This window comes from Mus musculus, chromosome 6 (assembly GCF_000001635.26).
Source record: "Mus musculus strain C57BL/6J chromosome 6, GRCm38.p6 C57BL/6J".
NCBI classification, from domain to species: domain Eukaryota; kingdom Metazoa; phylum Chordata; class Mammalia; order Rodentia; family Muridae; genus Mus; species Mus musculus.
Window position 1 is genome coordinate 101335511 of NC_000072.6, and position 24092 is coordinate 101359602.

At 44.1% G+C, this 24092-nt stretch overlaps 1 protein-coding gene across 1 annotated transcript in view; it reads right to left on the bottom strand.

Moving 5' to 3' along the window:
- Pdzrn3 (PDZ domain containing RING finger 3) overlaps positions 1–24092 on the bottom strand; it is a 228291-nt gene that overhangs the window by 185904 nt on the left and 18295 nt on the right. Inside the window, exon 3 of the mRNA NM_018884.2 lies at positions 18884–18991. Coding sequence (NP_061372.2) covers positions 18884–18991 — 108 coding nt within the window. The remainder of the gene's footprint in view (positions 1–18883; positions 18992–24092) is intronic.

The window sequence follows — 24092 nt, forward strand, 5'->3', positions numbered from 1 at the left end:
GCTGAGACCTGAAAAGACAGGTTAGGGTCCAGTAAATCTTGGCTGAGGGAGAATGCCAGTTTTCTGAGGTTAGTCTAGGACCTTCAAAGACCTGAAGAATTCCACGCAGAAGCTTTGTGAATGGACCCCAAGGAATCAAGGAGTTCCCTTAAATCATGCAGTGTGTGAACACGTGAAGACAAAATACTTGGCGAGAAGGACCAGAATGCTCCTTAGATCTTAGTGGAGATCTAACTCCCAATCGACAAAGAACCCTTCATGTAAGATACTGCAGTCCACTTCTGGAACTTTCTGTAAGGTTATGCTGAGTCAAGGCAGAAGCAACCATGCCACCATTCCTTTTCTTTCCTCCTAACAGGCCTTAAAAGCTCCACTTGCTGGTGACTCAAGTGATCCTATGATATCACCACAGACCATTCATTCCCTGCATGGGGTGGGGAGGGTCAGGACTGGATGCAAAGATGATTGGGTTGGACTTCTTCCAAGTGGTCTAACTATGCAGGTGATAACAGGGCCTCTTCTGTGGCTTGTGGCCATTTTGCCCACAAGATAATTTCTTGCCATGCAACCTTAAGTTCAGCATAGGGCTTTTCTTTAATCTTGACCTGAGCCTGACTACAGAAGTTGCACATGACCTCGCCTGCCTCTCTGAGCATCTGTGATCAGTAATTTCCCAGAAGTGACTCTGCTTTGTTATTGCTGTTATTTATCCAGAGTGTAGCCTGAGTTCAACCTTGCTTACTAACAATAACCTGTACCTCAAACTAACAGCCAAATACAGTACAGTTGCCTGCAGGGTCTCCAATCAACAACTGTTCCAGAACACATCAGAAGTTACCCAAAACCATTGTATTCTCATTAAATGAAGACAAGACTACCAGCTGTTTCAGGTCAGTAGGGACCATGACATGAGACATACTGAGACAGTTATACTCACTGAGTTTCCTGCATGTGTAGACATGAGTACACAAAGGAAAGTGTCCAGCAAAGAAAAAAAAATATCAATAATGATGTTCCTATCATTACCTAGTTTAGCTCTTGTCACGTCTGCACTGTGATCAGCACCTCTGACTTACAAAGTGGGGGCTCTTGTTTGTACTCTTCTGTTGGGGATTGGTTCTAATGCTTTGTCTTAATTCTGCTCCCAAAAATCACGTGGGAATCTCCATGTCCAGCTGCTGAGTGTTCCAGTCCCCAATCAGTTTTTGACTGATCAATAAAGAGCCAGCGGCCAATGGCTGAGTAGGAAGACAAGAGGCGTTGAGACAAGGGTGGTGTTGCTCTTCACCACTCTGGCTGAGGACAGAGTTAATGGGAGAGCGTTCTTCCCGCATAAGCACTTCTGTGGACCGTGTAACCACAGATTACTCATTATGGCCAAAGAAGCCTCAGGCTGGGACTCAAGATTTTCAGCACTGGTGCACATCTTTGCACGTGCTGGACATTCGTGTTATCTTCACCTGGGTATCCCAAACCAGTCCACATGTTCTCCTCGGTATTCTCTCTCGGTATTCCCTATACATTCCCATTAAGCTATACTCTGTAAAGTATACACAGTAGGCAGGAAGTTTTCTTTCTTGAATATGCACCCCAGTACCACTAAGCAAAATTTTAACAAGAGGCAACAAGAAAAACTCCCCAAGTTAAATAGACACCTTTCCAGGCTGTTTTTATCTGAGCCCAGAAATCTTTAATTGGTCTTTAGGAAAATATGCCTCCTACGCACTAGCTTATGACAATGACTGTCCTATTTACTTATATTGAATAAATGGTTCCATGTTAGGAACCACCCCACCCCTGTGTCCAGTCTATCACCAGAGTCCTTCAACCAGCTTATTAAAAATACAGGCTTCCTTACTGACATAAAACAGCTTCTTACATCCAGCCTCCGGGAACATTTGGTAATGTGGACCACTACTTTCAGTACTCCCTTAAATTGAATCAAAGTGGTATTTCAGTTTTCTTAAAAGTATAAAATCCTTTCGTTCTTGCTCTGTCTCTGGGGTGGTCTGAAACGTTAAACCACCACCAAATTAGCTTTCTGCTTTTGCTTCCAGTGTCCCTCTTTTTCTGTGTGTGTGTCTGTCTGTCTGTCTGTATCTGTTTCTGTCTCTCTGTCTGTCTCTGTCTCTGTCTCTGTCTCTGTCTCTGTCTCTGTCTCTGTCTCTCTGTCAGGGCCAAGACATTCCCTCCCCCCCCCCCCCGCCATCTGCCTTAGTAAATGATGGGAGAAAAGGAAGAGAAACAAGACGTTTATTTCAAACACAGAGGTTGCTTCTGCTGTCCTTCAAGGATGGAGTCTTGAAACCTGGTTACATATAGCAGAATCAGGACCACTCCTGAACTTGACATATCATAGAGGTGAAGTTGGAAAGGGAGAAAAAGAAGAGGCCTGGAGATTTAAAAAAAAAAAAAAAAGTCTATCCCAGGAAGAGGATAATGAAAGACAGACACACAGGCCCCTTTCACTTTGGAGTTGAACTTCAGTTCTAAAAACCACTTTGTCCCCAATTAGGAAAATGGCTACACTTCCAGTACAAATAAGTATTTCCTAATTGGGTTCCATTCTTAACAGTGCTGAGAGACGGGGTGTGTGGCTGGGAGAAATAACTGAAGACTGCTTTAGGAAAATGAAAAGAAACACAATTACTAATAAAGCCCCTTCATTTTTACGAAAGTGTTTATTACACTTTTGACAAGAACAGCTATTCTGGTTTAGAGTCTCATGTCACTAGTGGGATGTCCTGAATCAATAGCACTCCCAAGCAGGGCCTCTAATATAAATATAGCCGCCAAACCGTATTCTGTCATTACTATGTTCATTCAGGCAAGTGCGGCAAGCAGAGCAAAAGGCCACATTTGGCACACTTGGCTTCAGCATGGACGATGGCAAGCGGGGCTGATTAGGTAGAGGAGCGCCAGCATCTTTTCCATTTCTGACACTGAGGTGTCACCATAAACGACCAGAAGATCATCTGAAAAGTTTATCTGTAAGTCTCAAGAGACAACGATATGCAACAATTTTACCTTTTCTAGTGATTTTATCATTAAGACAGCTTTATTCCACCTCCCCAATCCCCACAAAAACCTGCAAGCAGATGGGTGCCCGAGGTATATACAGGAGTGATTAGATTATATCGTTGTTCTCTTTTAGGCTTATTATTCGGAAGCATAGGGATTCAAGTTGTAAAGTTTCTGTTAGCAAATGCTGCTAGGAAACAAGTCTGAAAACATTTGCGAGGCCTTTTCTGCTTCGTCTTTCCATGGACCTCGCATTCTAGTTAACAGTCTATGATGCGATTCCTGTACGTGCCATTACTTTTTATCCCACAGAACAGAAATCTCAAACATCGTAGTAGACAGAAGGAAGAAGGTGACACCAGGTCTCTTTATTGCAGCTGACATTTAACATCACTGCTCACTGAATCCATCCTGTGTTGGGTATGGTAGCTGGAAGCCATGGAGAACTTTCTCAAACTTCTCGCTTAATGCTCTCAACTGCATCCCTGGCCCCTGAACTCACTTTCCACTGTTGATACATCACTTTACTGAGAACTCGGTTTAATTAAGTGACACCGGCAATGGTCTTGTTTCTCGGAACGTGTATGAAAATTCTGCAGTGACAGCGGAAGCTGAGCTTGCATTGAAGAGAATTCATCATGCAAAAGAGAAAGGAGCAAAGGTCTCCCTTCAAGCACTCAGCTTTGATGCCATCAGCCTTGCGTTCTTAAGCCTGGCTTGGAAACAGAGGTGAGATCTCAGTCCATAAATGAGGAAGAAGAGGAAGGTGATAACAATGCCTAATATTCTCCAAGGATGGTGGCGTGTTCCACTGCCTCATGACCAAAAGGTCCAAACACTTAAAAAAAAAATCTCAGACCACCTCACAGAAAGCAGCCTACCCAGAGACAATACCATTTCCTGGGTCGACACTAAAGACAGCTACGAAGATGTTTACTTACAAGGTAAAAATGGGGTGAGAGCAGCTGCGGACAGTAGTTAATGTAGAAGCATGAGGGCCTAAATGTGGATCATTAACTAGAACCCATGTAAAAGCCAAGCATGGCCATGCACACCTGTAACCCCAGTGCTGGGGGGCGGGGTGAGGTCTCACAGGTCCTGGGGGCTTGCTGGCCAGCCAGTCTAGTCAACATGGCAAGCTCCAGGTTCAATGGGAGATCTTAGTTCAGAAAATAAGGTAAAGAGCACTGGAAGGAGATGCCTGGGGTTGATATCTGGCTTCTACAGTAGCACATGCACAAACCAGGGTGTCATAGCTATATACACACATGTGCACACATACATGCATACACTACACAACAGATGACGACAATGATGATGATGGTGGTGGTGGTGGTGATGATGATGATGATGGTAAAATAGGAATCCATGAATACAACAGACTTCTTTATTCACACTTTATAACTCAAAGGCTGTATATCAGAAACTCAACTTTTGATTTTCTTATGATGCCACTATATTTATTGTTTTATTCTTTTTAAAAAAACAAAGTGAGGGGAATCCTTATGATATCTCTTTGGAAAATCTATTATCTCCAGTTTTCTCTTCAAATAAAAGAACCCTGCTCCACGACCCCTACCAGCTTTGAGACAGAGATCTATTTTAAGTTGCTGCTATTCTTGTGTGGACAGCTGGCAGATTCCACCTGTCTGAAGGATGTGTTGTCAAAGTATCAAATGCCTTCCAGGCCTCATGACATACTGTCACCCACCATGAATGCTTCTAACGTGAGATGGCCCGCCAGCATGCCCTCAGAAGTTGATCATCTGACTCCATCTATTCCTGAGTCAGGCAGCAGCCATTGACTGACCTGACACTTTTCAGTCTTTGTCAGAAGTGGGAGCAGCGGGCACACAACTGCGTCAAGGTGACCATCACTTAGGAGCTTACGCAGTCAATGAGGCTCTCCGTGTCCTTCTTTAGCACTCTGTAACCTCCCAGGGCTACCTCATCATAAGGTAACAGATGGTGAAATAAGAACCATGCATGGGTGTAACTTATGAACTTCCATCAGCTTCTAGAAGTCAACCACCGTGCCTATACCCTCTGAGGGAAGACATTACATTGTATACCAAAGCACCATTCTCAAAAGCAATTTAGGTTTCCAAAGGCTGGACTCAGCTTCCTTAGTAGTAAGTCCACCACGGCGCATGGCTCTCTGGCGGTGTGTTCAGCAAGAGATCATGAGCAGAAAAGCCGAAAGGCAGAGGAGTTCCTTCTGAAAACACACTCTCATATTCTAAGGTCCAATCTGTCTCTATTCTTCTGGCAACGGTCTAGGACTCACAGTTGCCAGCAGCAGATCTGGCAGACCCGGGGGTAAAATATCAGCAAAAGAAATCTGGCCACCTAGGAAGTACACGTCCATCTTTCAAAGCAAAAATGTTTTCAACCTGTAGGCCACTGCCCCTCAGTGAGCCATAAAATCAACTTAGTGGGCAGCAGACAGCATACAGAGAAAAATGAACCCAATAGAAATGTGAGACCAAACTGTATGGACTTCGGATAGATATCTCTCATGAAACTTATTTCCACTTTAAACACATGTAATGGGCCCACTCAACATCCGGGAGTACTGCACTGGGTCACATATAAAACATATCTCGCTATAGGTCAGGAGGAGACAAGTTAACACAGAAAAGCTCCTTGGAAGAATAGTCCAGCATGGGAGCGGTTTGGTTGTCTTCCTATCTATACTTATATCAGTTGAAAACACACATATGGTCAATAAATGTAACTGGGATGCTTAAAGAGAACATAGCTTTTTAAAAGTCTATAAAAAAAAAATTACTGACCCAGGGAGACGGCCCAGCAGTCAGCACATCTGCTGAGTAAGCTTGAATACCTGAGCTCAAAGTTCCAGAACCTATGAAAAAAGCCACCATCGCCATGCAGACCCGGAACCCCAGCGCTGAAGGGGTGCAAAACGAGGACGTCTGGGATTGAATGGCTGCCAACCTAGCTACAGGTTCAGAGGATAAGGTGGGAAGGGATTGAGTAGGAGTCCCGACATGTATGCAGAGGTACGCACACCTGTAAACACACAAAAACATGGACTGCACACATTTACTCTCATACTACATAGTGAGTTTTAAAAAGTGAATATAAAACTAATTTTAAAAACGAACTTGACAAAATAGGTCAACTTTTGATTTCTGGTTTATGACGCCAAGTGCCTTTCTGCCTGTATGTGTGTGATATGTCGGTGGAGTCCAGGAGATGGGATCACATCCCCCCGACACTGTTCCGGGTGGTTGTAAGCTGCCCAATGTGGGGGTTGGGCACCGAACCCAGGTCCTTTGCAAGAGCTGCAAGTGCTCTTGCACACAAACCCTCCCTCCCCAGGCTCTGCCTCTGGAACTCTGCAATAGGTATGAGCTTCTTCCTCTCTGTGTGGATTCCAGTCTTGCAAGGTTTCACCCTTGACCAGAGAAGTCAAAGTTGCTCCACTAAGCAAACGTCCACCTAGGACTGCTGTAGGGCAGCAACCGACAAGAGAGTCAGGGAGCCTGGGGCATCCATACAGCTCCATGCTGCTTTGGTCCCTGTGGGATACACTATCAAGGAGTCTCATTGACCCAATGACCAAGTCATTATTCTGCCCACCTTCAACTGACCCGGCTGTATACTGAGAAGATAAACCAGATGTGAGACTCCATACTCACAGTGTCATTTGTAGAGGTGAACTTTTAATGGTGACACATGTCAGTCAGTGAGCAGACCACAAGTTCATCTCTAGATGCATCTGTGCAGCTCTGGCTCAAACTATGACCTAAAATATGAACGGAAGGAGGTCCGCATCCCAAAATCCCCTCTGTGTGTGTGTGGGGGGGGGGGGCTGATCCCCACCTCCACCCTTACTGATAATACCCAGAAAACAGAAAAAAACAAAAACAAAAACAAAAAAAACAAGGCAGGGGGAATCACAGTCCTTGGCAGGCAAAGCATCTTTCTGAAACCTGCTTTTCTGGATTTATTGTGACCACTGTCTTTTCTTTACAGAACCTGGAAACAGACCTTCTACTTAGACGCTGCCTTGATTTCCTTTTAAGATGAATTTAGGCTGGAGAGATAGCTCAGCTGTTAAGAGCAGTGACTACTCTTCCAGAGGTCCTGAGTTCAATTCCCAGCAACCACATGGTGGCTCACAACCATCTGTGATGGGATAGCCAGAAATGAGCAGTCTATATATGACTGCCTAAAGCGGAGGAATGACCTGCTCCAGTTTGCTGGTGGGCTTGGAAAGAGCCAGTAAAGGTAGATAACTATCCCCCCACCCCTCATCCCTCAGTCAGTCATCTTCCCTGGGCTAAGGTGGATCCCCACTCTCACCCCAGTATACAGATGAAGAGCAGAGTGAAGCAGGCTTTTCTATTGCAATAGTTCCAGGGTGTAAGGGTCAGCTCTCCCGGGTGATGCGGAAGAGCTACTTTTGTACCCTTCTGGCATGTTCTTCCCACAGGTACCATGCTAACAGACTAAAAACCATTCCCTCGGGATGACATGGATGCCTGTCACTGAGGAAGGCTCCATCTGTCTCCTGTCCTATCCCTCCTTCTGTCTCCTCTTCCTCCTCCTCTCCTTCCCCCTTCCCCAGCCTCCATTTATCTCTCCTTCTCCTTCCCTTTCTCCTCTCCCACTCCCTCCTTATCTCTCTCCTTTACGCCCCCCCGCCCCCACTGTCTAGATTGCATCCTATAGTCGAGGCTGGCACTCTTCTTCCCTCTGCCTTCTAAGTGTTGGGTGTGAGCCACAGCGCCTGGCTATATTTCTCTCTTTTTAAACCTCAGTTACATTCTAAGGATCACTTACAACCAGGGTGCATTAAAACCAACACTGTATTCATGTTTCTGAATGCCTTTAATATTTTAACTGCGGCAAGCAAGCAAGCAAGCAAGCAAGCAAACAAACAAACAAACCACCAGCAGCAGCAACAACAAAAAACAAAAACAAAAAACAGCAAACACTTAATATGAATTTAACTTTCACACAAACAAAGGGAGACCAGGAAGATACTATTACAATAAAATCAGCAACTTCCTTCCGTATTAGCCTCTCTCTGAGTCAGTATAGTCCCTGATATATGCTATTAAGCTTGTTAATCTGAGGCCCTTTGTTTTGTACTTCCGAGTTACTAATGTCTCAGGAAGATTACACTCAGCTTCTCCTTCCTCGGAGTAGCTCACAGGCAACCAAAGCTTTCCTGGCCACCGCTTTACGCAATACTGTCCGTCCCAAAGGGTCCTTTGCCATCTCTGACATAGTTTGAACACAGCTTACTAAGTATATACGACATTCGGCATCTCAATGCTGAGTGTTCCCCTTGGCTCCCCAGTGGGCGGTCATACAGAATGAGTCTCACAGGCTGCTCATGTGAAAGTCAAAACAGGGCACTCGGACACAAGTGTAGCAATGCTACCACAGATTCCCATACATAGTCACAAAAGGCACACACTTCTCCATGCCCCCTACCCCCCAGTACTAGGGATTGAACCTAGGGCCTTTTGCAAGCTAGGCAAGAACTCTACCCCTGAACTACAGTCTCAACCTGACACATCTACTTTTTATAAACTTTTAAATTATAAGCAGTCAAGAAAAACTGTATTTGCCCAGACATGGCATATTTTGAAGATTGTCAAATAAATACTGAGGTAAGGTTTGGGGTGTGATCAAAAGTTCTGGGTGACATTTCTCTGTGACCCTAGCAGAATCTACATGGGGTTTGTTTCTCATATGTTCATCTCTCCTCTGTGCATCTTGTTTCTCTATTGTAACTTCCTAGAGCAATGAACACTTAACTCTGCCAATACTAGGGAGCCTATAAGGGCAGTAGGACAGAGACACTGTCTATTCAGTGGCTCCAGTAGCTACGATACTGCTTTAGAATGAATGAAAGAAGGCACACTTCTTACCCACTTCTCAGAGAACCTGTTTCAATAATGAGGAGATTGAGAGAGCTCACAGGTTTCAAGATTTCCTCACAAATACAACAGACTTTCTTTCACTCAGCTCTTTGTCTTCTTCACTTTGGAACCCCCAGCAAATCTAGCCCACTGCATGGCCGTATTACTTCATTAAACTTTCTTATGTGCGCACCTGAGTGCTCTCTGGATTTCAGAGGTGGACAGGAAGAATCAGGAACCTAATAGGAATGTCCCGTCCCCACAAACTCTGACTTAATCCCGCTATGTCCCGTTTCAGCTAGAGCTTCAAACGGGAAAGGTAGGCTCCCTGTGTCATCTCCATGCCCCCTGGGAGTCCTCCCATAAGCCACTGTACCCAGTTTGAAACAATCATTCCAAAAGCCTTTTTGTCAAAATAAGCCTGCATATCAGTGAGTATTCATGTTTCCATTTTTCTCGTATTTTTCACATTTTCTACATTGGCAAATTGTATTACTGCCAAGAGGCTATGCATGTTCCCGTATGTGCATGTGCAGATGTGTGCATGCAAGTGGAGGCCTGAGGCTGGCATCCAGAGTCTTCCTCATCACTCTCTAACTTATTCATCGAAGCAGGGTCTTACAGATGAACCCAGAATTTTCCAATACGAATACAGCCTGGTCTAACTCATGAGTCATGTATAAAGTGAGGGCCTGTTCCGCTCTGGCACTTTAAAAATAGCTGATATTGAACACTCAACTGTTTTCCTTTATTTTTAGAACACTTAAGTCAGCACATATGTGATGAATTACGGTGTTGTTCACACTAAAAAGTAAATTAAGAATTACTTCTGATTGATCAATTATCGTCATTTATCTGGCCCAAGGAAGTGACAGCTCTCATGCAATCCAGACTCAGAGGGGCCACTGATTTCAAACACGAAATGTAAAACAAATTAAAACAGTCTATCCACGACTATAATTTTAGGTTTATGAAATGGTGCCATGAAGCCACCATCAAAGCACTGGCTCGCCGGAAGGCCGCTCTAGCCCGTCTCAAAAAACCTACAGGGGGAAAAAAAAGCCTGGCTAGCATTTATTCTGGGGTCCAAATTACAGTCTTCAGACACATGTAGTCTTTTCGTTCTTAAAGCAGCCATAGGAATGAGTAAAGTTGTTCATATTTTTAAGAAGGCGCGGTTTGGAAATGATCACAGAAGCTAGTACAGTCTGTAAAGACACCAAATAGTAGAAGTATACTCGAGATACTTCTGTATCTATTCCCGAGTCTGTGGTTCTTCCTCATTGTCCTCTAAACAAGTGATTCCGAGACACCTGTCCTCCTCTGTGCATGTGAACTGAAACCTGTGTCACCAGGAAACATCCCAGAGCTGAGACTCTGCATCCAGGCCTCCCTCCCGTCGGGTGGGACCCCATCCTAAGCCCACAAAGGATCCCCTAATAGAGACAAGAGAAAGGAAGTAAGGCAGATAGAAACTAAAAGAAGTGAAAAAGCCAGAAAACCAGCAGGGAGTATGGCCCTGTTGTTCACACTAAAAAGTAAATTAAGAATTACGTCTGGTTGGTGAATTATCGTCATTTATCTGGCCCACGGAAGTGACAGTTCTTATGCAATCCAGACTCAGAGGGGCCACTGACTTTAAAGAAGAAATATAAAACAAATTAAAACAAGGGAAAGGGGGGGGGGGGTGGACTGCCCTTGCAAAGTTTAGTCACTATTAAAATAGCCAAAGAAGGGTCAAAGTCAGAGGTCTGCTGAGCAGGGTGGTACCCAGCAATGGTGGCCTGCCTATCCCATCAGCCTCTCCCTGTACAGCTCATGGGACTCATTTTCATTAGAGGAACCGTGCTGCTGGTTGTTGCCACCCTGGAGGCGGGTGGGGAGTGGTACTTAGTGTGTCCAGAAAAGTGGCATAATTTCAGCTCAGTGTTGGTAGCAGCTATTCTGTTCTACGTCTCCCTTATTGTAATTCCCATGGAGAGCTCTGGTGGTCAACATTCCCTCCTCGCTGTTCAGATGAGACAATCCTGCCCTAGCTTCATTCTCCTTAGCTTCAGCTTTTTTTTTCTTTAAAATTTTTTAATTAGGTATTTTCCTCATTTACATTTCCAATGCTATCCCAAAAGTCCCCCATACCCTCCCCCCCTCACTCCTCTACCCCCCTTCCCACTTTTTAGCCCTGGCGTTCCCCTGTACTGGGGCATATAAAGTTTGCGTGTCCAATGGGCCTCTCTTTCCAGTGATGGCCGACTAGGCCATCTTTTGATACATATGCAGCTAGAGTCAAGAGCTCCGGGGTACTGGTTAGTTCATATTGTTGTTCCACCTATAGGGTTGCAGATCCCTTTAGCTCCTTGGGTACTTTCTCTAGCTCCTCCATTGGGGGCCCTGTGATCCATCCAATAGCTGACTGTGAGCATCCCCTTATGTGTTTGCCAGGCCCCAGCCTAGTCTCACAAGAGACAGCTATATCAGGGTCCTTTCAGCAAAATCTTGCTAGTGGATGTAATGGTGTCAGCATTTGGAGGCTGATTATGGAATGGATCCCTGGATATGGCAATCTCTAGATGGTCCATCCTTTTGTCTCAGCTCCAAACTTTGTCTCTGTAACTTCTTCCATGGGTGTTTTGTTCCCAATTCTAAGAAGGGGCAAAGTGTCCACACTTTGGTCTTCGTTCTTCTTGAGTTTCATGTGTTTTGCAAATTGTAACTTATATCTTGGGTATTCTAAGTTTCTGGGCTAATATCCACTTATCAGTGAGTATATATCATTTGAGTTCTTTTGTGATTGGGTTACCTCACTCAGGATAATGCCCTCCAAGTCCAACCATTTGCCTAGGAATTTCATAAATTCATTCTTTTTAATAGCTGAGTAGTACTCCATTGTGTAAATGTACCACATCCTCTGTTGAGGGACATCTGGGTTCTTTCCAGCTTCTGGCTATTATAAATAATGTCTACCTACCACTTTGAAGGGGCTCCCCCTAGCTCTCTCTCCACATTTTAAATCTGATCATCCTAAACGTGCCCTGCAAATCTAATACCATACACAAAAATACATTAAAACTTAATTCGGCAGGTAACGTCACTCACTACCAAGCCTGATGACCTTAATATTTCAATTCCTGGGACTCACATGGTGGAAGGAGAGAAATGACCATTCAAAGTTGTCCTCTGACCTTCACACACATACCTTGAATTTCATATGCACATAAAAATACACAAATAAATTTAAAATGCAGTAACACATTTAAAGGCTCAACTTTTTAATGAGTGGGTGTGGCTTACTGTTCTCAAAGCCCCCATACTTTAAGATAAATACATAGCTACCTTATAAGGTCGATGAAGGTGACTAATATTAAAGGCATTTTATCTGTATTATCACCAAGGGTTTTTTGTATTATTTTGTTGTCCTTAGAAAATTATCTAATACTTAACTTTTAGACCCAATATTCACGTGAGAAATTTGGTGAGAAATTTGGTGAGAATACTCACTTCTAATTTATTTTTAGTTTTGAATATGCCTTAGGATCTAGTTAAATCTTAAGGTATGAGTATGGGAGAAATATAAAACAAATTAGAACTCCCAGAGAAACACAGTGAGCTCCAAGAATCCTCCTGTCTCCACTCCTGAGTACTGTAATTTTATGTGTCCATCGCTATGTGCAGCTTTTTTGGTGGTTTCTAGGGAATGGACGTGGGTCCTCATGTTAGCACAGCACAGTGAATAGGTTACAGAAGTATTCTCCAGCCCCAAGTCTTTACTTACTAACATGACTAACTCCCTGAACTTTTCATGCTCTCTTGTTGAATGTGCTCAGAGGGAATCAGTCACTGTGAGCTGCACAGGGTGGACCCATGGCTTTATTTTTTACATTATTCAAAGCCAGATCGTCTATGTTTGTGTCTGTTTAGCCACAATGCTTGCTATCTGCTCTTGGATAAGGAGCATACAGTTTTCTCACTTCTGAAATGAATAATATAACCAGGTGTTATTTAGCTCACAGAGACAGTTTTTCTCTAAAATCAAACCAAACCCTAAATGGAAACATTTTAAAGATTTTTTTTTCATCAATAAGTTTTGATCACTGGTAAAGTCTAAACAAATGTGAACAACGTAATTCAAAGGAAAAAGTGCACTGCTCACCATTTCCAAAAGTTCTCACCCCAGAAATGGAAATCTATACAGAGGATGAATAAAGCCAAACACATGGACTTGGGCTAAGATTAGACTTACTGACGTCAGCATGGTTTTCAAGACATGCATATGGATGAACGATGAAGAGGAACCGAGTGAATAGCTGGTGTGTGTGTGTGTGTGTGTGTGTGTGTGTGTGTGTGTGTGTGTACAGATACACAGAGACAGTTTTTTAGAGACTCTGTCAACTAAGGATGACTGGAAGCGATGAAAACTCCCATCAGCTGAAACTGGTGCTTTATTCTTATAATTGTGGCTATCTGGAATGCTAAGGCAGTATGACTGTAGGTTCAAGACCAGCCTCAGCAACTCCATTATACCCTATCATGGAATTAAATAAAAAGAGGGCACTGGGAAAAGCTTCGTCAGAGACTGAGGAGTCCACCAGGACCTACCAGATAGTTCCCAAGCCATGGTCACACACAGGCAACCCTGGTTAAACACAGTGGGTCCCAAAACAAAAGGACATAATGTGGGAATTGAATTGGGGTGTGTGTGTGTGTGTGTGTGTGTGTGTGTGTGTCTGTGTTTCTTGTGCTTTTTCTTTGGCTCTTTTTCTATTCCTCTTTTTTGTTTTGTTTTGTTCTATTCAAGTTTGGTTGCTTTTATCTTATTTTATTACTTTTTCCTCTTTCTGTTTGTCTTTTTTCTTTCTTTTTTTCTTCCTTTCTTTCCTTTAGATGTCTGTTTGTCTTCTAATGAGAGATAACGAGAAAGGATGTAGATGTGGGTGGGTGGAGAGAGACTAGGAGGAATTAGGGGAGGGAAACCCTTAATCAGAATATATTTAAAAACACAAAACAAAACAAAATTTAATCTGAAAGAGTAGACTTGAAGCATTCTCACCTCCCCCAAAAGAAGATAATTAGGCAAGAAAATATTTTGGTATGGAAGACAAAATCAAAAAATTATTCTAAGGTGAAGAAACTCAAGAAATATGAAGCCTGAATGAAATCGATGGCAGGTGTGACGGTTAATCTGTCAAGGTGACATTTCCAGAGAAAATGAACTGAGGTGGGAAGGCCCACCGCACACGTGGGTGGTATGGGTGCATTGACTGGGGTCCTGATTGAATTAAAGGGAGAACGTGAGCTGAGCACAGCATCCACCTTTCGGCTTCCTGTCTGTGGATGCGGTGTGACCTGACACTATGCCCTCCTCACTGCGATGACAGCACCCTCATATGCTAAGCCAAGACAGAGCCCCCTTCTGCTTCTCTTGTCCTATAGTTTGTCACAGTAAGAAAACTCACTCATACCACAGGGGATTTTCTTTCACTATAAAAGAATATTACAGTAAGTAGTAACAAAATGTGAATCAATCCTGCAGGTGACAGTGCTGTCACTGTTAACTTCCTGGTTTATATAAACATTTTGATTTTTGTAAGAATTTGTTTTAATTCTCAAAAAAACAAAACAAAACAAAAAGAACACCCCCCCACCCCCCCAAAAAAAACAAAAAAACTCGGGCTGCAAGAGGGTTCAGCAGGAAAAGATGCTTGCTGCCAAGCCTAGCCACCTGAGTTCAATCCCCGAGAAACCCTGCATGGTAGAGAGTGAGAACCACCTCTCCCCTGCAAGTTGTTCTCTGACATCCATCCACACATGTGCATGCAGAACACACTCCTAGACACACAAATGGATATAAAAAATACTAACATACTTATGAGACTGGTGTTCTGTCTACTGAGAGGCACACTGTACCCGCATAAGCAAAGATAAACAAATAGAGCCAGCAAAGGCTGAAGTAAATGGAGACGTTACTATCTACACAAAGAATTCACAGACATTTGTGCCTGTGAGCCTGAAGTTACATTAAAATAAAAGGAAAACAAGTCAAAACAAACAGTCTCCCAGTCTTTAAAGAAAAGAAAAAAGGAAAAGAACACTCCATCATGTTGATTCATATACCATTCTGCCACTTTCATTGGTCTAAGAACATTATCTTCCCTATAAAAATACACACTGGTGACCCTTGTGCTGCAAACTAAGCAGGCTGGCTGCGAGGGAGGACCCTGCTTGGCTTTCTAGGGAACCTGATTAGCAAGGACAGCACAGTCAAACACACAAAGGCAGAGAGGGAAGGAGCAGCTCTGCTCACCTCTGGGGCTCCACAGAGATCCTGACTGCTCTCGGGAGCAAGGTCTCCAAGTCAGAGTGCTTTTGAGACAAGTGTTGTGTTTATGAATTCTGGGAACAGAGGGTGCGACGGCTTTTCCTCTACACCCACAGAATCACATTTGCCGGCTTGAACAAAAAGCTATTTCAACCACACAATTGCTACAGCCGTTTATCACCACCCGATGCAAGCCCTAGCCAAAAGATTGAACTCAGATCTCCAATTCATAGAGCTTCAAGATATAACTCATTACTATCTACCTATGTATCTGCTTATCTATATACATATATAGATATAGATATCTATATATGAGGGAGAGAGATACACACATATGTAAGAGAGGGAGAGGGAGGAGAGGGAGAGGGAGGGAGGAGAGGAGGAAGGGGAGGGAGGGAAGGGGAGAAGGAAGGGGAGGGCTAGGGAGGGAAGAGAGTGTACAGTACAAGTTTCAAAGTGAGCTTGCCAGGTTCTCTACTCCTAGGCTTTCTGATGTGTGTTTTTTTTTTTTTCCTCAATGGACACTCAGCCAAAGGAGGTGTTCAGAGAGCTTGCCAAACACACTACATGATAAGAAACTGGAGCAACAGAGAGGTGGCTCAGTGTTGTGTTGGCTGGACTACAGAAAGATGGCTTGTTCCCTGCCTGGCACACCCTGAGGATTTTTGAGGCTAATATTGCTTTTACATGTTTTTACAACTTTTGTTCTTTCCTGTCATTACGTCAGACTTGGGTAGGCTCTGATTAAGTCTAAACTCCAGATCACAGAGATGCGCTCTGCTTGTGAGTATCCTGCTCCCATCAGTTAGCTCAGGCTTCGGGCACTGCAGAGATTCTTCTCATGTTCTCAATAATAAGAGCAGTATGCCTTTGAGAACCTTGGGGGTTTTAAGGTCTGAAAGTCTTATACTCTCTTTACCAGACCAACCCAAAACAAACAAACAAACAAACAAAACCAAAAACTTCTCAGATGCAGAAAGCAGAAACTACTGGTGAAGTTAGGGTTTCATGAGAGGACTATAAGATATATAGATAAATGTACTTTAGTTTCCTAATAAGAACAAGCTTATATGAAATTCAAGGAAGAATCAAGAGCAGAAGAAGGCCCAGAAGCTTTGGAGGTGGAGGGGGGGGGGTTAGGACCAAATGAGGATCAGAAGCCAACACTGAACATGGAGGGCTTGCTCTGTCTCTGAAGCAGAGGTGGGGGTGGATGGCAATCTACACACACAGACCCAGGCCCACAGAGGACACACAGTGCTAGCAGATAGCAAATGCTCCTGCCACATAAGCTTGGAGGGCACTTAATGCAAGGGGCCCAACAGTCCCAGCTCCTGCTTCCTCACCAGGCCTTGGCAGCACAGTCCCTATCCAGGACTGTCACTCAGGCAGTCTGGGAAGAAAAGGATGCTGAGAGCGCCATTCAGTGAGCAAAGGACTGTAACCCATTCAACACCACCGAAGGTTGCTTCTAGGATGGCAGTCCTCAGAGTAATGGTAAGCAATGCCCTGATAGCCTGCAGCTGGCCCAGCACATTGCATCTACATGAAGGTACACATCTTCTAAAGCTGCTGCTCCCAGATGCTCATGGAGCAACTCATAGGGTATAGTCTCACTCTGCAGAATGGATGAGGTTGCATCTCTCTCTGGATTTAATATCAGCAGCCTCTTGAAAGAACTAATGTTCCCACACTAGGGCTCTGCTAAGCTGGCTCACTGCTTTGAACATGGGGAGATTTGGGGTAGGAAAACAGGAAGCCTAACTCTTCCCATGATGAAACACACACACACACACACACAGAGCCAGATTTGTGCCCCCTGTTAATAAACCCCAACACAGATGAGGTGAACCAGAGAGCCTATATGAAGTCCTGAGAATCACTGCATCGTGACAGAAGAGATTAGAACCTAATGGAGAAGGGCACGCTTTGTCGGTTGTGATTATACATGTAGCGGCTCTATCGGGATCTCCATTTCTGCCTCCACAGTGGGACATGATTAATATTTTACATACTGTCCAAAGGGGGGTGTGGCTTACCAGAAACCGTACTGAACATTTCAAACACAGATCATCGTCTGCCAAGAGAAAATCCTGCCCAGCTGGAGATTTCTCATTTGCAAAACTTAAGAGCGACAAGATTCCGTGACTTGGAGAAACTGGCTGTCCCACCGATGCCTTGGCAACACAGGCTGTACTTATCTTTTTGAACAATACTCCCAGAAAATGTATTTGCTTTCAAAAAACTATGGTAATGCATCTCAGGAAAGGGGCTGTTAGAGAAAATCTATTAATCTGGGCTGGAAAGTCCAAAACATAAGGTTCAACTCCAAGTTCAGATCCCACTTGAAGGTCAAAGGCAGTGTAACAATATTAATAGCATCCTTAAGTCAAAAATCGAGTATCTTTGAACACATAAGTAACCGCATGGCTCTTATCCCCAGCCTTAACTCAGGTACTTTGTTCACGAGGGAAGACTGAGTTCTGTCTTCCTCAGAGGACAAACAGTTACCCTGAGAAAAACCACACTTCATACTATTCAACTGGTTCACACAAAACTGAAACATTGAAAATTCTGTTTTCTATCTTCTTGACACTTTATGCCCCCTAGAAGATGCCCAAGAGTAACATAAACTTCACTTGAGGCTTAACATAAAAATGCCCAGGAGGTACGTATGCTGAACAAAGATGTCTGAGACAGCAGACTGCTCAGGTATTTGTGATGCTTTTCTGGCCTTCTGGGCAATGATTACGGCAATGGCTGTGGCTGTAGATGAGATTCTTCGGGCACCTAGCACGTCACCCTGGAACCTCCTAGCTACTTTTTCTCTAGCAGGGGATGAAACTATTTAGTTCCCAGAAATACTTGTTAAGTGGGAAATCTGACTGGTCAAAAAACCCAGCAACTCAAGGGAGTTAGGTCGTTCAAACTACAAGGAGATGAGAAGCCATCAGCCTCCTTTCCGAATTCTAGGACAGTACCTAATCTGTCACTTGAATGCCAAAGCGCTGTTTGGTGCTATTGAGGGATCCATCAGTGTCAGTCTACAAACCCGCTACACAGTAACTGAAAAAACTGAATCCATGCCTGCTGATGTGAGAGGATCCGACTGTCAACTTTGACCTGCTTGTCTCCAGGCGATCAAATCGTACAATGGACCTCAGGCAAGTAGCCAGGAGGTGAGCATGAAAAAGCACAGTGTCTGTGTAGAAGCTTTGCTGCACTCTGAGCACTAAGGAAAGGAGGACAACCCTTTCCGAGGCTGACACACTCAAACCCAATTTGAGTCCCAATTTGCCCAACAGGGGGCTGATTTCTAACTAGTGCACAAACCCTCAGATGGTTGTTTTGCACAGAGCTAGAAACGAGGCATAGCAAACAGATGCAGGTCTCCTTGGGATAAGCCAAACTGTGAACATGCCACACCCCCCCCCCCCCCCCCAATCCAGTCTCTCCTCGATGAACAGCAACTTCACACCAAGGCAATCAACACCCGATCAGGTTACACACCACCCGCAAAGTATACTGCTGCCTGCCCATCCCCACATGAGGCATCCCCAACCCCAGCCCCCTAAGCATCCCCCTGCCAGCCAGGCAAAGGTGGATGGCAGGCAGCCTATTCAGACACCAGCCAGTGTTCACATACCTCAATAATCCTGTCATGAATTTGCAGGCCTCCTTCCTTGGCAGCAGGCCCGCTGTCAACTATTTTGGATACAAAGATTCCTTCACTGGAGGATCCATCTTGATTGTCCTGTGGGTTAAAAAAACACAGGCGTGAATGCTAGGCATGGAAGCTGGCATGAAAAAAAAAAAAAAAACCCAAAACTTTGCTGCAACCCCAGCTTGTCAAAAGTGGAGTTAAGCGGGGGAGGAGTGGGGTGTTGTTTGTTTCCTTTAATTTCTGTTTTAAACTGAAACTGGCTCATATACATTGTAAAAATATTCCAAACCCAAGCCAAAGTTAGAGCACAGGAGGGGCGTGCTATCTTTGAGCAGCCATCCTCTCTGCTCTGTAAGACTTCTATTTCAGCATGTGCACGCTGTCCAAAATATCTTAACACATCACCTTCCTCAGTACCTAAGCAGGATCACACCGAGCCCACTCTCACAGCCCTGGCTGGAGGTTTTTCTTTTCACTTCTACTTGTTTCCTGTCCCCCTTCCTCCCTACTTTCCATCCCAGCAACTTCTCCTTTCTCTCTGCTCCCTCTTCCCACATCTTTCTATCCTCCTCCTCCTCCCTCCATCCTTCACTCCCTTCCTTTCTTTTCTGTCCTCTCTCCCCCTTTATCCCTTCCCCTCTCTCCCTCCCTCCATGTTTTCTTCCCTGCTATAGGTGCAGCTAAGCCACACCTCCCACTCTGCCCCATTTTCCCTGAGACTGAATGGAACACCAGCTTGGAAGTCTGGGCAGAGTCCGAAGCTCTTGTCATCTGTCAAGGGGGTGTGATAACCTCTGATTTGTCATTTTGAAACATCTTTGCTCACAGACACCTAAGGTGGAATTCTTAGCAATTTACATGACTGGGTCAAATTTGAGCAAGGGACAAACACTGCTGAATGGCTCCTCCAGAGACCAGCCTAAGATTTCACTAGATACTTCTTCTACGTGTTACCCATATAGAGAACTGCTATAGGGGTCACTAGGTAAGAATCTAATTATGAAAAGAGATATTTACAAATAAAGACAAATAGATCAGCTAATTTCTCCAAGTCCCTCCTTTCCCTAATTAGAAAAGGGTCCAGCCGCTCATTCTTGCCCTAGCTTGTGCACAAACTTCTGTCTACACAGCACTAAGACGAGTCTTCTCCAAGTGTTTAGAAAGTTCTAGTGATTAACAGATGGGTTTTTAAATAATTACACGGCGCAGCATGTGCTGTTTCCAAACAATAGCATCTGATAATATACTCGACTTACCCAAAAGGCCAACAACACGAGATGACTTGAGAAGGAAGCAGAGGATACCCCACAGAACTCTACCCAGCACCATGTTAAACTCCATCCCATAATGCAACAAGACCTATTTTAATAATACTCTCCCTATAAGGATATAAAAATACCATGGACAAAAATAACTAGGAAAATAAAACATTTTCTTCTTCAAACAGAAAAGAGAAACGGAGATGGGAAATAGAGGAAAATAGAGAGGAGAAGGGAGGGAGAGAAAGTAAAGAGAGAGGGGGAGGGAGGGAGAGAAAGTAAAGAGAGAGGGGGAGGGAGGGAGAAGAACTGTTCTAAAGAATGGCGGCTAAGGCTGAGACTATACATTCTACAGCCTCCCTCAGCGCTCATGCTCGCTCGCTCTCTCTTTCTCTCTCTCTCTCCCTCTCTCCCTCCCTCCCTCCCTCCCTCCCTCTCCTTGACCCTTACTGTTTCCTTCTGTGTGTCTCTGTATCTGTCTGTCTGTCTATCTGTGTCTGTCTGTGTGTGTCTGTCTCTATCTATCTATCTATCTATCTATCTATCTATCTATCTATCTATTTTTCTGTCATGCTCTATCTATTCCTGGGTCTCTTTTTATATATGCCAGAACAAAGAAACAAAAACCCAGGCTAACATGAGCATTAAGCATTTCTCCACCATCTATCCCCACATCATATGCAGGGCTCTGAGTTCCATCTGATTTCCATCAATATTTTCTTAGAAGTCGGGTCAGCACTGCCGTGGGTGCTGCATGAGGTTAGCTCTCATCACCAGCCATCACTACTTACCATCTCTGCACTCTGCTCACACTAACCCTTCCCCAGCTAAGAAGCTACAAGCATCCTTTCCTCTTAGCAGCCTCATTCATGCCTGCATCGCACTCCAGCTTCCTACAAGAGCATCACAATGCCAGCGCAAAAATGCATCAGGGTTTCTATTTCCTGAGGATTTGAGAGGCAGGAGGCACGTGTGCATTACTCAATCCTCACAATAGCCACAGCAGTAAGGGCCACTGTCATCTACCCCAGGGGAGGAAAGCTTGAATTCAGAAAAGCTAAATGATGTTTAAGGCCCATAGGTAAAGAGCAGCGGGTCTTAGTTTCCTAGAGGATCTTCCCAGACAATCCCTTTTTCAATGAGAAAGCTCACAAGCAGGGTTCAACATCTCAGTCTACATGACATTCCAATTAAGGAAGAGTCTCACTGGACAGCAAAAGACTTATAAGCAAATCGGACTTTCCATAGACGACATGCTGATACATCTCATAAAAGGAAAATGGCATTATCTGTGTTCAGCCATTTTGCATTATATGGCCAGAGAAGAGATGCAGCGTAAGCTTTAGTTTGCTTTGCAAAATACTACACGGTGCCTAAATAATTATTGTAAAGGAATGCAAGGAAGTTCAAGCAAAAATCTAAGAGGAACAACCAACACCCAACACCAGAATTTGGTATAAAACAGTGGTAAAGGGTGTGGCTGGGATGAGGAAAATACAACGAGGAGGCTGTGGTCAGCTAGTAAAGCGTTTGCCTTATAAGCATGAGATCCTGAGTTCAACACCCCAGAACTCCCGAGAATACACGGGCACAATCACACACACACACACACACACACACACACACACAGACAAACAGACAAACACACACACATATACAAACAGACAGACACATACACACACATACACATATACACACATATACAGATACACACATACACACACACACACATATACACACATATACAGACAGACAGACACAAACACATACACATACACACATATACACACATATACAGACACACACACAAATGCACACACATACATACATATACAGACAGACACACACACACACACTCACACTCATGCGAGCAAGCAAGGCATGGCAGCACCAGATCGCAATCCCAGTGCTGTAGAGGTAGAGATAAGTAGATCCCTAGGGCTGGCTGGCCAGCTAGCCTAGTCTACTTGGTGAACTCCAGGCCAGGGAAACCCTGCCTCAAACAAACAATGTGATGTTCTCTTCAGCAATACAAATACTAAAACCAGAACCATACAGATTCAGAGATTAGCAAGGCCTCTCCACAATGATGACAGGCAAGTTCATATTTTTAAAATTACGGGTGAGTATATAATTCGGTACTTTGGTACTAGTGTTTATATATCTAAAACATTAAGTAGAACAGACTGTTTAAAGAAGTGATGCTGGGGGTGTGGGTGGCACACGCCTTTAATCTCAGACCTTGGAAGGCAGAGGCAGGGGGAATCTCAGTGAGTTTGAGGCCAGCCTGATCTATATAGAGTTCCAGGACAGAGAGGGTTACACAGACAGGCCCTGTTTCAAAACAAAACAAGAAACAACAACAAAACAAACAAACCAACTACCCACACAAAGAATAAGAAGAGTGATTTAAGTGACTAGTCAGTTATTAGTGTATAATTTACAGGCAATACAGTCTATCCTTTTGAAGTTAATAAAAACCATGTGGCTGGTGCTTGAGGGACAGTTGGAGGGGCCCTCTGGCTATAATGCATACATAGGTGTGCATATGTGAGCACACACACACACACACACACACACACACACACAGATACACACCTGCACACATATGAATACATGCACACAGAAAGCACCAAAGTGAAAGAAAACCAGTTGAAGTCCATTCCTGACAGCCAGATTTTCCTCTTGGGTATCTGTTTTCTCTCTTAGTTTGTCTGACTCCTCTTCTAATATACTCCAAGTCTGCTCTGTTAATCAAGATGAACTAATGTACCATAGGATTTGTTTTATTGTCTTGAGTCAAAAGAAAAACAAGAAGGGCTGCTTTCATTCCAGGAGGACCCAGATATGAAATATACTTGCTCAAGGCTTAAATGACAGGATACTCCTGACCAGCTAGTGCTTCTTAGGGGACATGAGAATTGATAAGTAAGTGATGGGGTTTGGTTGACGGTATTTTACAGAGACTCGTGAAATGATAGTCCTGATGTCAGAGGCCTTGGGCTAAGCTATTTCACTGTCCAACCAAGCATCTCATAGGAATGCCTTGGGAAAAGACACCACTTATACTCCTTTCAACTTTCAGACCTGATAATGTGTAGGCCTGGCTGCTTAGCTCTGGTTCTACTAAAACTCACTCTGTAGACCAGGCTGGCCTCAAACTCAGAGATCTACCTGCTTCTGCCTCTGAGTGCTGGGATTAAAGACACATCCCTGCCCTTGGAATTCAGTTCAGCTTTTTCCTGCGTACTCAGAGACCTGCCAGCCCCTCCCACTCTGTTGAAGTGCAGAATACATTTTAGATTTTGATATGCTTTTCCTGCTAATTGGAAAACTTGTAATCAACACTGCAGGAAACACATCAATGTGAAACCGAACTTCCTTCTGGTTTCTGCTGTTCAGAATGTATGGTTTATATTTGCATGCATCTGCATGTAAAGAGTGCTCAAGCCTGTGTGTGTGTGTGTGTGTGTGTGTGTGTGCTCAAGCCTGTGTGTGTGTGTGTGTGTGTGTGTGTGTGTGTGTGTGTGTGTATGTGTCATACTCATGCCAGGTCTCTTCATCAGGTAAGTCCTGGGCACCAAAGTCAGGTCATTAGGCTCAGCAGCAAACACCTTTGCCCACTGGACTAACTCACCAGCAACTCCAAACCTCATTTGTTTCTTGAGACCAAGTCTCTTACTGAAGCTGAACATGTCATTTGAGCTAAGCTAGCTAAAGTAGCCCAGACAGATAGGAATCCTCCTGTCTCTGCCCACCCTCCAGCATTAGGGCTACAACCTCTGGCTTTCCATGTGGATGGTACGGACTGAACCCCATTCCTCATGTGTGTTCAACAAGCACTTTACCCACTAAGCCATCTACTCAGTCCCCATATAGACTGTTAGCTCAGGACGAAATCAATAGAGAACTTTTTAAAAGGCTACAAAATC